The 17,055-nt window shown below is 33.8% G+C and overlaps 1 protein-coding gene across 8 annotated transcripts in view; it reads right to left on the minus strand.

Annotated features, from left to right (window-relative positions):
- The window catches only part of LOC134685297 (tumor protein p53-inducible protein 11-like), a 144,729-nt gene that overhangs the window by 25,943 nt on the left and 101,731 nt on the right, over nt 1-17,055 (minus strand). Inside the window, exon 1 of one of the 8 annotated variants that reach the window (XM_063544927.1) lies at nt 8,141-8,299. The exons of 6 other annotated variants lie outside the window; for them this stretch is intronic. In XM_063544927.1, the coding sequence (XP_063400997.1) occupies nt 8,141-8,178 (38 nt within the window). In that variant the 5' untranslated portion in view covers nt 8,179-8,299. Of the gene's footprint in view, nt 1-2,667; nt 2,727-8,140; nt 8,300-17,055 lie in introns of those variants that run through there. One more of the 8 variants, XM_063544931.1, reaches the window with a different exon arrangement.

The following is a 17,055-nucleotide window of genomic DNA, read 5'->3' on the forward strand; positions in this document are numbered from 1 at the left end:
CTTGCAATTGATAGTAACAGCAATTCTTGTCTAACTGATTATACAAAGAAACTCTTTACACATGCCAATAGAAAAATATGATGCAAGATAATTGAACATAAAAACTTCCCTATTTCATATCATACAATTACACCTGAGATGACTTGTATGTCTTTTATTTAGATTCAATATCTATAAATATGTGTTCGAAAACAAAACCTTTACTCTGATAAGTCTAATGCCACGCCTTGGTAAAATATACATATGCTAAATTCCAACATGATGATCCACAAAAAAAAGGTATTGTTTTTCTGATTTTAGTGATTGACAAGAAAGAGACTGAATTTTCTTAAAAACTACTCTTTGCTTCATGAAAACAGGATGCATATTGTGCAGTATCTTATTGTTGAGAGGGGGTAGGAGGGGTCCTGATCCCGAAATCCCGGGCTTAAAAACACGAAATCCCGAGGTCCAGAAATTCGAAGAAAAAAAATTCCCGGATCCAGAAATCTCGAGCTTAAAAACACCCGATATAGGAGTCCCTATAAAGGTCCTTTCTCCCCTCATTGTTTCTACGTATAGATCACAAAGGTATAAAAACAAATTATTTAGTTACAAGAACACATGTATCATTCATTGCATAACAATTTTATTTTAACAGACATCACAAATTGTAATGTAAAATATATATAATATTTTAAATGTGATTTCCTCAAACATAATAAACTTAATATTTCTTCAACAGGTGCATAGATCTATACGGTTTCAAATATACCAGTAGAAAAAACAAAAATGTTTCACAAATGTTTCTGGACTATCAGATGCATATGTATGCACAGACAGGACAGACAAATGTAAACCAGTAGATGTGGAACCAGGATCTTGTCTGAGGGCCTCAAAAATAGTCAAGTTTGGAGAAGAGCAAGAATTAACAATAAATGTATCTCCCTAGAAAGGGAGGGGGATGAGGTGGCACCCAGACCTCTCTTCAATTGGCCTCTGCATCTTCATATCTAAAAAGAGGTATAACAACTCTTAAAGATTATCACAAGTAATATATATATCTTGATAGTGACTGTAGATGCACATAAATTTGGTCCTGACTGTTTTCCACTGAGTTATACACAGCTTTTTTGTCAGTGTTTATTTACACTTACTAGTATGACTTCCTCATAGGAACTGAAGAACAAATATGACAAAATGTTTATTGGCTGTTCATTAATGATTTACAAAAAACCTATCAATTATATTATTACGTTTTCTTGGTCTGTCAAAATGAGTTCAACAAAGAAATGACTTAATGCCCCTTATGCAGCTCTACAACATCAATAACAACGCCTGGCTCACAAAATCAATGTACTTTACTAAGATTTATTTTATTACGTAGATTATAAGTAGAATGATCTGGGTTGCTAATTAAGTTTTTGTTAATTTACAAGCTCTGCAGATGTTCTGAATGATAAAACCCTTCAAAACACGTTAAATATATACTACAAAAAATTATATTGGCACAGAATTTGGATAAAGATAGACTATTCCGTCTTATAAATACCTTAAAATAGAACCTGATTGGCAAAAATATTGATATGTGAAAAATACTTCTTGTTTTCAATTATGACAAATGTGTTTTGTTCTAATCAAATGCCTATCAGATGGTAAAAAGCTGGAAAAGTGTAAATTGTTTTTCATGTTATTTTCAGGTTAAATATTTTACCAATTTTTTCTGCTGTGAAAATAACAGCATTGGAAATGATGTGAGTTGCTGTTTTGTTTAGTGAAATCAATCAATAGTTCAGTTATCTCCCCTTGAAAGATGGTGTGTGTGTGGTTATTGACCATTTTCTGAAAACGTATAATAGTTTTCCTTTAATTTCCTGAATTGTATTTACAAAAAATAATAGGGAAGACACTAAAATATTAAAATAATAACTATAATACTTAATTTCCCTAAGGCTAAAAAAATTATATGTTAATGAAAAAAAGAAAACTATTAAAGAATTAGTGTCATGAGATTTTAATCATTTATTCTCCTCAGTGTTATGTCAGAAAAAAATTGCATAAACTTTCATTATGAAAATGAAAATATTAAAATAATATGAAAGGCTTTGTGTGAATTGAAATACAGTGTTCTATAACTAATGAAGGGTCATGGAATGAAAGAACAAACTTTTTTTCAAACAAAAAAAATGGGGAGCTAATAAGTTCTTATAACACCACCTTGAACCACAAAAAATCCTTTTAAACTTTCGCAGAAATACATGAATTATTAATTGGGTTTTTAGATTCAGTTTTTAGATTAACTCAGATGACTAATGTCTGGCAAGCTCTGTCTTGTTGACATAAATAAAATAACCAGCATTATTTTGATTGATTGCCTCTATCAAAATGCAACCATGGTTGACCATTGCTAACCCTTGATAACCATGATCAAACCATGGTTGGATGTGCTTTAGTCTTGTCATTATGGTTAACTATGGTTATTCACCTTTGTGACTATGGTTGACCATGGTCATACATCTGCCCCAGGGTTGACCAAGCTAAAATCTCAGTTGGTTGACCTAAGTAAATTTGTCAACCATGGTTTTCTTCCTACGTGACCATGTTCAAACATGATTCTTTGATTCATATATTTGGTTTATCTCTGTATATTTTTTCAAACAAAAAACAAAAAAATCAGAAAAGACAAACCTTTTGTCTGTATCCATCTTTTTGTCTCTATACAGTTATACTTTTTGTAAGGATGTACTACATCATATAAAAACATATGTGACATGGGTGATTTATGTTATGTCAAAAATGACAGGACAACATGATTAGAGTCACCTAGGATGAAATATTAATTATGACTTTATATTTTGTAATAATGAAAAATGTCATCAAAGTCAAAAGCATATTGAGTGAAAGGCTAATAGGGAAATGTTCATATTTCCTGGTCACTATTTAAGAACAGTGGCATAGTTGGGTTAACATATACTGTGCTCGTCAACCTTTATTTAGGGTGTAATGAAGAAAAAAAAGGGGGGGGAGTCCTATCCCATTTTTTTGGGGGACTAAATGCAAAATGATGCATCTGCTGGATTTCAGAGTCTAACAGAAGTTCAAGACAAAATAAGGCATAATTTCAAGAGTCCTTGTCCAAAATCTGACAATCTTGACTTCCCAACACAAATACTTCAATCTATAGATGTGTCAACACCCATGTCAGAATCCTAGTGGATATGCATAGTCCATGGTAAAATAGCACTATTTTTGTTAATAATTGCATGACTTAAGTTTATGATATTCTTAGTGAACTGAATTACCCTTCAACAGTTGTTCTTTTGCAACTGGTATTGTCAACACTATGTCCATAATGGAAACTATGGGACAGATAAATAACATTATTCAAATCATCAAGACTTAAATGTTAAAAAAATCAACCTCTGTTTTAAAATCCACCAATACAACCAAACTAGCCAAATGATACTATTAATACTCTTCAGGATGACCAGTCTATGACCAAACTACCGAAATGGTACTATTACTCTTCAGAATAACCAGTCTACGACCAAACTACCCAAATGGTACTATTACTCTTCAGAATGACCAGTCTACGACCAAACTACCCAAATGGTACTATTACTCTTCAGGATGACCAGTCTACCACCACACTACCCAAATGGTACTATTACTCTTCAGAATGACCAGTCTACGACCAAACTACCCAAATGGTACTATTACTCTTCAGGATGACCAATCTATGACCAAACTACCCAAATGGTACTATTACTCTTCAGAATGACCAGTCTACGACCAAACTACCCAAATGGTACTATTACTGTTCAGGATGACCAGTATACGACCAAACTACCCAAATGGTACTATTACTGTTCAGGATGACCAGTATACGACCAAACTACCCAAATGGTACTATTACTCTTCAGGATGACCAGTCTACGACCAAACTACCCAAATGGTACTATTACTCTTCAGAATGACCAGTCTACGACCAAACTACCCAAATGGTACGATTACTCTTCAGAATGACCAGTCTACGACCAAACTACCCAAATGGTACTATTACTCTTCAGGATGACCAGTCTACCACCACACTACCCAAATGGTACTATTACTCTTCAGAATGACCAGTCTACGACCAAACTACCCAAATGGTACTATTACTGTTCAGGATGACCAATATACGACCAAACTACCCAATTGGTACTATTACTCTTCAGAATGACCAGTCTACGACCAAACTACCCAAATGGTACTATTACTGTTCAGGATGACCAGTCTACGACCAAACTACCCAAATGGTACTATTACTGTTCAGGATGACCAGTATACGACCAAACTACCCAAATGGTACTATTACTCTTCAGAATGACCAGTCTACGACCAAACTACCCAAATGATACTATTACTCTTCAGAATGACCAGTCTACGACCAAACTACCCAAATGATACTATTACTCTTCAGAATGACCAGTCTACAACCAAACTACCCAAATGGTACTATTACTGTTCAGGATGACCAGTATACGACCAAACTACCCAAATGGTACTATTACTGTTCAGGATGACCAGTATACGACCAAACTACCCAAATGATACTTTAACTGTTCAGGATGACCAGTATACGACCAAACTACCCAAATGATACTATTACTGTTCAGGATGACCAGTATACGACCAAACTACCCAAATGGTACTATTACTGTTCAGGATAACCAGTATACGACCAAACTACCCAAATGGTACTATGACTGTTCAGGATGACCAGTCTACGACCAAACTACCCAAATGGTACTATTACTGTTCAGGATGACCAGTCTACGACCAAACTACCCACATGGTACTATTACTGTTCAGGATGACCAGTCTACGACCAAACTACCCAAATGGTACTATGACTGTTCAGGATGACCAGTATACGACCAAACTACCCAAATGGTACTATTACTGTTCAGGATGACCAGTCTACGACCAAACTACCCAAATGGTTCTATTACTGTTCAGGATGACCAGTCTACGACCAAACTACCCAAATGGTACTATTACTGTTCAGGATGACCAGTATACGACCAAACTACCCAAATGGTACTATTACTGTTCAGGATGACCAGTCTATGACCAAACTACCCAAATGGTACTACTACTGTTCAGGATGACCATACCCAAATGATACTATTACTCTTCAGGATGACCAGTCTACGACCAAACTGCCCAAATGGTACTATTACTGTTCAGGATGACCAGTCTACGACCAAACTACCCAAATGGTACTATTACTGTTCAGGATGACCAGTCTACGACCAAACTACCCAAATGATACTTTAACTGTTCAGGATGACCAGTATACGACCAAACTACCCAAATGGTACTATTACTCTTCAGAATGACCAATCTACCATTAAACTACCTAAATGATACTATTACTCTTCAGGATGACCAGTCTATTCTTAGCTTACTCCTGAATTTCCTGGTTGCAGTGCTGACATTAAAATGATAGTTCTAGGTAAAGCTGGCAACAAAAGAACTTGAATTAGATTTTTACACAGAATGTGATGAGTCTGAATTTGTTGATTTAAAATCAAAGTGGAGAGATGGTTGGACCATTTGTTTGACCTTAGACTTGAGGGACAGTATGACTCGTGAGCTGGTGGGACCATTTGTTTGACCTTAGACTTGAAGGACAGTCTGACTCGTGAGCTGGTGGGACCATTTGTATGACCTTAGACTTGAAGGACAGTCTGACTCGTGAGCTGGTGGGAACATTTGTTTGACCTTAGACTTGAAGGACAGTCTGACTCGTGAGCTGGTGGGACCATTTGTTTGACCTTAGACTTGAAGGACAGTCTGACTCGAGAGCTGGTGGGAACATTTGTTTGACCTTAGACTTGAAGGACAATCTGACTCGTGAGCTGGTGGGACCATTTGTTTGACCTTAGACTTGAAGGACAGTCTGACTCATGAGCTGGTGGGACCATTTGCTACGTCAATCTTCAAAGATCCAAATGTTGCTAAACACCTATCTGACCTCCATGATGAATATGTTGTTGTCCCCGCAGACAAAGCCCCAAATAACATTGTTTTTATCTGTAAAAGTCATTACATTAATTGCTTGATAAACGAATTAGGTATAGACAATTCACTTGGAAACCCAACATATACCCTCACGACACTTACCAAAGAGGAAATCCTGGATAATCATAGGTCTGTTCTTTGTTCCTTTGGTATTTGAACCAAAGATGAAGAACTGGATCTTCCATCGCTGTATTGGATACCTAAACTACATAAGTGTCCTTACACACAACGGTATATTGCTGGGTCTTCCAAGTTCTCCACGAAACCACTTTCTAAATTATTAACATCCATTTTATCAGCAATCAAAGACAGGCTTCAAAGTTATTGTGAAACTGCCTATTCTAAAGGTGGTGTGAATCAGATGTGGATACTTAAAAATTCCAAAGATCTTTTAGAGTACATACAATCTAACTCTCTTTCATCTTGTAACAGTATTAAAACATTTGACTTTTCTACTCTTTACACAAGTATTCCACATTCCAAACTAAAAGACAAATTAAAAGAGTTGGTATTACTTTGCTTCATAAAAAAGAATGGCCAACGTAGATACAAGTATCTTGTCTTAGGGAGGGATAAATCATACTTTGTAAAGAATCATTCTGATTCAAACAAAAATTCTCTGAAACCGATATTATCAAGATGCTTGATTTCTTGATTGACAACATATTTGTTATGTTCGGAGGACGTGTTTTTCAACAGACTGTCGGCATCCCAATGGGAACAAACTGTGCCCCTCTACTTGCTGACTTGTTTCTTTATTATTATGAGGCTGACTTCATGCAGGAACTTCTTAGGAAGAAAGATAAGAAGTTAGCAATATCCTTTAACTCTACTTTCCGCTATATAGATGACGTTCTTTCACTAAACAATTCAAAATTTGGTGACTATGTGGATCGCATCTATCCCATCGAATTGGAGATAAAGGATACTACAGATACAGTTAAGTCGGCTTCATATCTTGACTTACATCTAGAAATTGACAATGAGGGTCGGTTGAAGACAAAACTTTACGACAAAAGAGATGATTTCAGCTTTCCAATTGTGAACTTTCCATTTCTAAGTAGCAACATTCCAGCAGCACCTGCATACGGGGTATATATCTCCCAATTGATACGATATTCCCGTGCTTGCATTTCCTATCATGATTTTCTTGATAGAGGGTTACTGCTCACAAGGAAGCTATTAAAACCAAGAGTTCCAAATGGTGAAGTTGAAATCATCCCTTCGTAAATTTTACGGACGCCATCACGAGTTGGTTGACCGTTATGGAATAACCGTTTCACAAATGATATCGGATATGTTCCTTACGTCGTAACTACAATCCCCTTCCCTTTCATGAATTTGACCTACTGAATTAGACTATTTACCGGATTTGTAATAACATAAGCAACACGACGGGTGCCGCATGTGGAGCAGGATGCTTACCCTACCGGAGCACCTGAGATCACCCCTAGTTTTTGTTGGGGTTCGTGTTGTTTATTCTTTAGTTTTCTATGTTGTGTCATGTGTACTATTGTTTTTCTGTTTGTCTTTTTCATTTTTAGCCATGGCGTTGTCAGTTTGTTTTAGATTTACAAGTTTGACTGTCCCTTTGGTATCTTTCGTCCCTCTTTTGTTTGACCTTAGACTTGAAGGACAGTCTGACTTGTGAGCTGGTGGGACCATTTGTTTGACCTTAGACTTGAAGGACAGTCTGACTCGTGAGCTGGTTTGAATTTGAATAACAGTTGACCATTGTACTCTGCAAATTTTGTGATGTTCTACTTAAATTTTTCAAAGTTTTCCAGTGAGTGTTCTTATAAATGTAATAACACAGTTTAATAGAACTGGCTATTTTACAGGTATCATAATATGGTCCTAAATTTAAGTATTGTTTTGAATTTCTAAGTTTTTTAAAACAGTTTTTAACTTTAAGGAATTTGACAAAATATTATTGAAGAGCTTATCTTAAATCATAATTTCATTAAACTTTTGTTTATAAAAAAAAGGATCAGAGAAAATGAAAGTTAATAATTTTTAATCTATTATCACCAAAACGCATACCTACAAGAGATTATATAGAAAAATCGAATTAGAATGCAATTCAACTTACGCAAGAGTAGAAGGCCTCACATGAGGTGGTTGCTCCATTGCTCAAATAACTTCCATGTAATAGAAATTATTTTTGGCAAATATCTCTTCCTAAATCAAATGAAATATTGACGTTTTTCTTTCACTCTACGGACACAAGTCCCATGCAGGTGTAGTCAAGTACAAGAAAGATTAAGGAAGTCTTCCTTCCTAGTAGTTCAATCAAAAGCTTAAGATGATAAAAACACTTCATGATGAAAAAATAATCATTCTAGTATCAATTTGCTTCCTCACCAAACATTATTTATATCTTAAAGTCAATATTTTGACTGGAAAAATTCCCTTTTCTTCATATTTAACTCATAGCAACATAATTATTTCCAAAAATAAATGTTTATTTAAAACTGAAGGTAACCATTAAATAAACCAAGATTTCACTTCAAAAGTTGTTCATTATGTTGTGATTAGATGACGATAACACTAAATGTTTTATCGCCATTTTCGTGCTGCTGCTGAAATAATTAGCATTGTAAAAATTATGTACGAAGGTCATTAACTACCTTAAAATAATCTAGACAATTAAGTATTATTACACAAAGTAATGATATAAAATCCATAAGTATATAGCTGTTTGAAAATGGTAAAGCAATCATCTTAACATAGGAGAAAATTAAGATAACCAAAATAAAAGGGTATACAGAAATACTTGGGTTTAAACTCAATATCCCTAAATGTAATCATTCCATTTTGCTTGAAAAACTGCAAGAATGTACCAAACCCTGCCATTTAGGGGAAAGATGTATAGGTCTATTTCAGGATATCTTGAAATCCAATTATGGGGCTTCTGAAATATTTCAGGATATCAGGAAATCCAATAATGGAGGTCCTGAAATATTTCAAGATGTCCTTAAATACAACAATTTTGACTTAATCCCTGCCTAAAAGCAACACAAGTTGACTGATGACAAGCACTTGAATTTAATGTAGTAAATTGTGTTGCTGACCATTTTTGCTTTTTGAAGTTTCAGTCTGTTTGTTATGGTTTCAAGCTGTTAATATTACACTGCCTTAGAGGAGGGTGGTAATGCCCTTTACCGTCAGACATCAAATGGTAATTTTCAACTACTGTAAGCATCAAATTGGTTAAAATTTTACCCTGATTCATCAAAATATCCTTATTGTGATTCGTCCCATGTCTCAAATAGTTATAGCTACTGTTATTTTTGGAAAAAAATTGCGTAATTCATCAAATTCAGCTGATATTTTATCACCTAGAAGAAAGTGTACATTTTATTGTCATGCACTTAAAATTACCAATAACATCGTTTGGCATTTTACCGTTATAAGTCATGAAAGTACCCCCATTATAATCCTCTTAGAGGAGGCCTGTTCCTGTTAAGCTTCAATGATTTCCTATATAATCAACCAAATTTTTCCCATAAAAGGGGGGGGCAGGCCAACGGTCCTCCCTAAATTCGCCTCTGGTAAGGTCACTGGGAAGTGTTGTGGGAAATTGCTTTTAAAGGCAATAACCCTCATAAATATCCAACAAGCTAACTGAAAATCAGCCATGTTTGACTAGATCTTGTGAGGTTTATTGTTTTTAGTAATTGAAAGTCAGAGAGTTCTCTCCCATCTTCATATACTTAGGATGATTCTGTGGTCCTGTTTGGTTGCCATTTGCAATTGGTAATTTCAGAAAAGATTTTTTTTGTAAAAGTTAATGTTTAACGACAGATGAGCCAACATTAGTATTGATACTTAAAACTAAAACTAGCTTATTCTTTATTAGGAAACCATTATTATTTGAACCATTATGTTAAATATTCCCGAAAATGAAAAGATTCAGCAATCCACAAAAATTGCTACCCTGAAAAAAATATGAATCCACAGTAAATACGTATAGATAATAACATGCCCTTTTCAATATTGGCCCTGGTATCACCTCGAGACTCCCATATCGGCCTTGAGGCTTTAGCTGAGGGCCGATATGGGTCGAAAGATGATACCAGGGCCAATATGGAAAAGACATGTTATAATCTTTTTATCACATATTTATGTTCTGCAGAAAAGAGAAAAAAAGGTCAATTATAACAATTTAAAGAAAGATAAAAGGTAAAACATTGAACATTTTATCACAAACGTGTCGATTAGGATGCAATGAAGTGACGTCATTTAGAATCAGGGCACAATATCAATATACTCTTTTTTGCCCCTGGCAAATTTGAGGTTATTGCATATGCAAAACCCGACGTATTCATTACAATAATGTGATAAACTTTGTTACATCTAACACAAATGTCTTAAATTGCAACCAACCTATATGTTTGAGTATACATCTTTTTTCATTTCTATTTGTGTTTTTAGTTTTTCAGTTTAATTACTTAGCACAACCAAGTTATAGCACTAAATCCATTATTTTGATTATTTCCCATTTAATACAACATTCAATTAGTGTTTATCCTTTTGCTTAAAACAAACATTAAGTATTTAATCTGTTTTAACTTGTAATAAATAGACAACTCATATGTCAGTTTCATTTACATAAAACATCTAATTCTATTTAAAACAGTTAAATGATGAACTAGCATCTTCATCTGTTCCTGTCAGTCAGAAGACTGATCAACATGGGTATTTACTGGAATTGGGATATGGCAAAAACACAGGTGCTGCAACTAATAATAAACCCACAAGTACAAGCAGCATACTTGTGGCAAATATAAGTGCCTTTGTAAAAATATTAAATGACCATTCCCTACTCTAGTAAGCTAAAAAGGCAAAAAACATGGCAAAATATAAAACGGCTCAAAAAGTCAAAAGAGATATCCAACATTCTGAGCCATCTATGCTTAAAACCAATAAATGAAATACAAATATAGCAGACAGCAACCAAAAACAATCTGAAAGATTCACCTTCAAAATATTTGGAAAAGAAGGAGTTATACAATAATAAAAGAAAAATCAAAACTTATAAGTCAAAGAAGGACCATTAAAACAATGGCAAAAATGTTAACAAAACGCTTCATAACAAAGACTGAGCGAACACACAAACCCAACAGAAATCCATGTGTGATCTCAGATGCTCTGGAAGGGTAGGTACAAGCCCTGGAATATTTTTTCAAATAAGAGATAATTATACTCAATATGTAAGCTCTGCTGGAATGATGCTACATAGAAAATGGAAAGTTTACAATTGGAAAGCTGGAAGTGTTTTGTTCTAATAGATTAACACTTATAACTACCCATATAGTCCATTTAAAGTTGTCAATAACTATGTCATGCACATGTTAAAAAGACTTAAAACTTTATCATGCACATGTTAAAAAGACTTAAAACTTTATCTTGTTGTTTTATGGGGAAATATTCTTTACACGAAATAATCGATTTCGCCCTAAAGAAAGATAAAAACAATTCAATTCCAATTTACACGACAAAAAGCCTCGTTAAAATCAAAGGCATAATTACAGAATCAATATGTGTTTTATAACCATTCTTTGCTTGAATAGATACTTGCTGTTTTAGTAAGATTAATGTAGGATATGAAACATTATTGTCAATATCCCAACCCTTAAGACATATACATTTTAACCATAGGTCTGTCTGCATCTTAATGCTGTAAGTATTGCTTTGAAAAGGTGTAATTAAAATCAGACTGTGTTTCTCTCCACTTATTGCAATGTATTTAAAATTCTGACAAAATTGCATTTTTTTCTCATCAAATCAAAATGTTTAACTAGTGACACAATTTAACCAACAGTTGTCTAGAAGATTCAGTCAAGACATCAAAGGTTACAGTGATGAAAAAAGCGTTCTAACAACCCCTTTTCTTTAAGACTGTATCTTGTTATGGTTACTCAATAATGAACTTGAAGCTTAATATTTCTATACATATATTTATTAATTAAATTAAAGCAGTGAAATATATTTTTAGCTAAAATATATTTTCATTAACTTTTAAAGAACTTAATTTAAAGGGAGATAAGACAGTCCAATCAATGTTTTTAATACAGGGGAAATAATAACCCATGGACACTGACTAAATCATCAGTTCCACTTGTCTGGGCCAGTTTTATTTTTCCCTTAGGTTCTAAATCTACCAAATAAATACAAACAAGTATTTTGAAAATTTAAAGACAGATCGAAGTAAAGTAGTCATGTAATAAATAGACAGACAATGCATATGATAGTAGGCAATGTTTTGTCATCTTCCCTAAGTAGACACATCCACAGTTTCCTAAGCACTCCATACCCCTGGCCTAGTAAGACTATATAATATTTAGCTTTGAAATATTGCCTGTCTTTGTCATTGCTACATCTAGGGTTCTAGAGCCTCTGGTCTTTTATACTGCTACATCTAGGGTTCTAGAACCTCTGGTCTTTTATACTGCTACATCTAGGGTTCTAGAGCCTTTGGTCTTTTATACTGCTACATCTAGGGTTCTGGAGCCTCTGGTCTTTGTCACTGCTGCATCTAGGGTTCTGGAGCCTCTGTTCTTTGTCACTGCTACATCTAGGGTTCTGGAGCCTCTGGTCTTTGTCACTGCTACATCTAGGGTTCTGGAGCCTCTGGTCTTTGTCACTGCTACATCTAGGGTTCTGGAGCCTCTGGTCTTTGTTACTGCTACATCTAGGGTTCTGGAGCCCCTGGTCTTTGTCACTGCTACATCTAGGGTTCTGGAGCCTCTGGTCTGTCACTGCTACATCTAGGGTGCTGGAGCCTCTGGTCTTTGTCACTGCTACATCTAGGGTTCTGGAGTCCCTGGTCTTTGTCACTGCTACATCTAGGGTTCTGGAGTCTCTGGATTTTTCACTGCTACATCTAGGGTTCTGGAGCCTCTGGTCTTTGTCACTGCTACATTTAGGGTTCTGGAGCCTCTGGTCTTTGTCACTGCTACATCTAGGGTTCTGGAGCCTCTGGTCTTTGTTAGTCTTGCTGATTTTTAATTTTAGTTTCATGTGTATAAATCAGAGTTTGTATGACGTCCATTATCACTGAAGTAGTAAATATATTTGTTTTGGGGCCATCTGAAGGATGCCTCCGGGTGCCGGAGTTTCTCACTGCATTGAAGATCTTAGTTGGTGGCCTTGGGCTGTTTTCTGCTTTATGGTCAGGTAGTTGTCTCTTTGACACATCTCCAATTTCCATTCTCAATTTAATTGTTACACATGAAGTAGTGTGACAAGATAAGGAATACTTTGTAGATCTGTTGTTGATGTATATTTCCAGTAATTGAATATTACATCAAGTTAAAAGATCCTTCCATGTAATCATTTCAAAATGGATTTCCTACTATAGTGCAGAATCTTGAGATGCATTTCTTTTATAGAAAATCTTATAAATCATTGTTTCTTCACATTTCCCATTAGCATTAAAAGTATTGAATTCAATTAAGTAATAACTGCAAACAATTTATCAATAATCTTAAAGAAGGCTTACAAAGTATTAAATCCCCTCAGAACATGTTATGCTCAAACTAAAATATTGAATATGTCAAAAATGCAATAATTTCTTTAAGCAAAAAACAACAAGATTAATATATTGTGGTATTTTATCAATATCAATAACAGTAAGGCTGATATCAAGATTAAACCTTTCTTGTTTTAATGAATGAGATAAAACAGCCTGTACATGCAGCAAATACAAATTATCAGAAAGAGGAACTGTGCACTGCAGTATTATAATACTTTGATTCATAAGTAAGATGTTTTCTAATATAAAACTCTGCTCTCTATCTAAGCCATTGAAATGAAATCAAAATCAAAATGAAAGAAAATTAAAGAGAAGTTTAAAATGGAGGAAATCCATGAAACACTAGCATTGAAACTTGCACAACAATAGGAACCAGATGAAAGGTTGGAACCAATTGTATTTGCTTCTATTAAAGAAAACTAGGTTTTAAATGCTTGTTCTTTGATGCAATGAAATATTTGGCCTGTTTAACTGATTATCTGAATTATTAATTGACACATTATGGGTAGATGAATTGTGTCTTTTCAGTAAATGTATAACTACATGTATTAAGATCCTGCTTGACTGACATAATTTTAGTTTAGTAGGAAAACAAAACATGGATCATTGAACCATGTAAATGAGGTCAAGGTTAAGTAGGACAACTATGTTAGACAGAAATGTAAACCTAATACAAAAGTAAGATGTGGTATAATTTGCTATGAGATAACAATGAATCCTTAAGAAAAAAATAATAGACGTACATATTTCCAGTACCCGTAGTTATTAAAAAATAAACCTTCTAATAAAATCCTTCTGATATCAATCATTAAAAAAGGACAGATATATGCATGAAAACTTTAAAATGCATTCATTATTCTAAATATATTTGACCTATAGCAAATTGTAATGCAAAAAGACAAAAACACATTTCAACGTTCAAGTTAAGTTTGAATTTGATTCTTTAAATTGATAAATGGGAGAACAATTTCAGTATGTTTAGAAAAGCAGGTTGTCCTTGTTAGTATATATGTTAAGCACTATAAAGCTTTAGGAAAAAGTCAACAATGAAAGTCTGTAATCTTGTCATGAATAACAAATTCAGCTGCTCTGAAAACTGTTTGTATAGATGTTATATTGAAGATGTGTCATTTCCGTGTTCTGACAGAACAAATATCTTGCCATATTCCAATTTCCTGGACAACTGTAATTCACAAACATCCCGTTCATTAAGTCAATTTTCATATCAAATTTATCTTTAATGAAAGAACATTGGTGGACTTAATGTGAATTTGATGAGAAAAATCATCAATTATTAAATTATAATCTATGATCTTTCACATTTCAGTTGAACTGTCTATTGTAATTTCCATTTAAAAGGTTTATTGACATATTTTGTATAAACAATCAAAATTGAGGGTTAAGCAATATCATAAACCATTTTGTTTTATGGTATAACAAAGTTTATTATTAAAGAACATAAATTTAAAGCAAACCTATTGGATGCTTTATCATTTCAGTAAGCAATTACCTACTTCGTTTTAATTATGAAAGCTTAAAAGGATTTTTTGTGAAAGCCATTAAAATAAAAAAAGGACAATTGATTGATTTGCTTAAGAAATCTTCAGAGTAAATGGCATCTTAAGTCTATATACAAAATATAAAATTGAGAAAAGAAATGGGGAATATGTCAAAGCAACAACAACCTGACCATAAAGCAGACAACAGCCGAAGGCCACCAATGTGTCTTCAATGTAGCGAGAAACTCCCACAACCGCAGACATAATTCAGCTGGCCCCTTAAAAATATGTATACTTGTTCAGTGATAATGGACGTCATATTAAACTCTGAATCATTCACAAGAAGCTAAAATTAAAAATCACACAAGACTAACATAAAGGCCAGAGGCTCCTGACTTGGGACAGGTTCAACATTGCTGATGGGTTAAACATGTTTATGAGATCTCAACCCCTAAAATCTGTAGGAAAAAGTCACTGTAAAATAGCATCTCATTCAAATACAATTTTAAAGAACTTAATTCTGAGTGTCATATGCACCTGTTAGCAATTAAACTATGCACTAATGCAATATTTTTTGTGTAATCAAGCAGTAACTCATCAAGAGCTCTTCTGCATTTATTACAATTTATCATCAATAACTGTTACTTTTGGGAAATTTGCTGTTCAGTATTGTGTGAGTATACTAAGCAGTTTAGGTTTTTATCTCTTTAAATTCCAATTCATTACAAAAATGAGTGGTTATCTCTGTAAAGATCAAACTTCAGTTAAAACAGTATGCTGTCATCGGTGCATTAATGAGAATCCCTATAGAAGTTGTAATCTATTTGGTTAAAAAAAAATTTAGGCAATGTTTACATGCAAAGCAACAATTTATCAAAGTGAATTCTGCAAAATGATTAAATTTCACAGTCTGGACAAAGTGAACATTTCCCATAATGTCAGTTCACAGCATTAAATTATGTATGAAAACATCCTAAGTTAAGTTTATAGGATTTGAAACTTCTTGAAATTGTCTCTATTTCAAAAGTGACAGATGAGTTGCTAATACTATAATCGATACATCAACATTCCAAAAAAACATCCATTTACCAAATTTATAAATTGTCTACTTTTTTTAAGGGTGCAACCATATCAAAAACCATGAAAATTGTGCTGATCTTTCTCGTTGAACTATTAAGCTTTCAATTTGGTTCTACAGAATTAAGCATTTATAACATACCAATACAGAAGATATGAAGTAATAATTTGGTTAATTATTTTGGTCTACCTTAAGTATGCACTAACTTTTAGTGAAGCTAAGTTCTAGAAGGATAACTCAACATAAGCAATGTATAAAATATGTAAATTTAAAATGGTTGATTTGTGTATAAGCAAACTGATAGAATAGTTGATTGTTGTTTATTGTAATGAGCATGCATCTCCTATCTTATCAGTTTGACTTCACTAATCAACCATTTCTTGTTTTGCACTTTCTATACATTGATGCTGCTCTCAATAAAACCAGCTTATAAACAATAAAAAGAAACAATAATTGTAGCTGCTGCATTAAAGCACTGCTTTAACACAGTATCAATCATTCATGAAAATTGCAAGACAACTGACATTTAAAGGAATACATTTGGCAGTTTTAACAGTAATCTATGCATATATATGAAGTTAAACTATAGACAATTTACTGCAATTACTCTAGTGTCAGCTGTCAAGGAAGGTAATTCTTAAGGAATTGATTAAAGTCCAAAAGATTTCATTTCTTACTTAATTAGAAAATCAATAGAAAGCCCTCATTTGTGAAAATTTTAGGTGTAAATTTTGTTCTAAATTTTTTCTTTCTGTGTATTCTTAGAATTACCATGTTTATAATTGTGACAGTTTGGAACTTTAACCTTGACTGGATAACATTGTAAATTTCAGGACATCAATTACATAACTGGTGGTTTGAAACTGTGCATGCTAGTATAAAAGTCATGC

The sequence above is a fragment of the Mytilus trossulus genome, chromosome 9, assembly GCF_036588685.1.
Source record: "Mytilus trossulus isolate FHL-02 chromosome 9, PNRI_Mtr1.1.1.hap1, whole genome shotgun sequence".
In the NCBI taxonomy this organism is placed as follows: Eukaryota; Metazoa; Mollusca; class Bivalvia; order Mytilida; family Mytilidae; genus Mytilus; species Mytilus trossulus.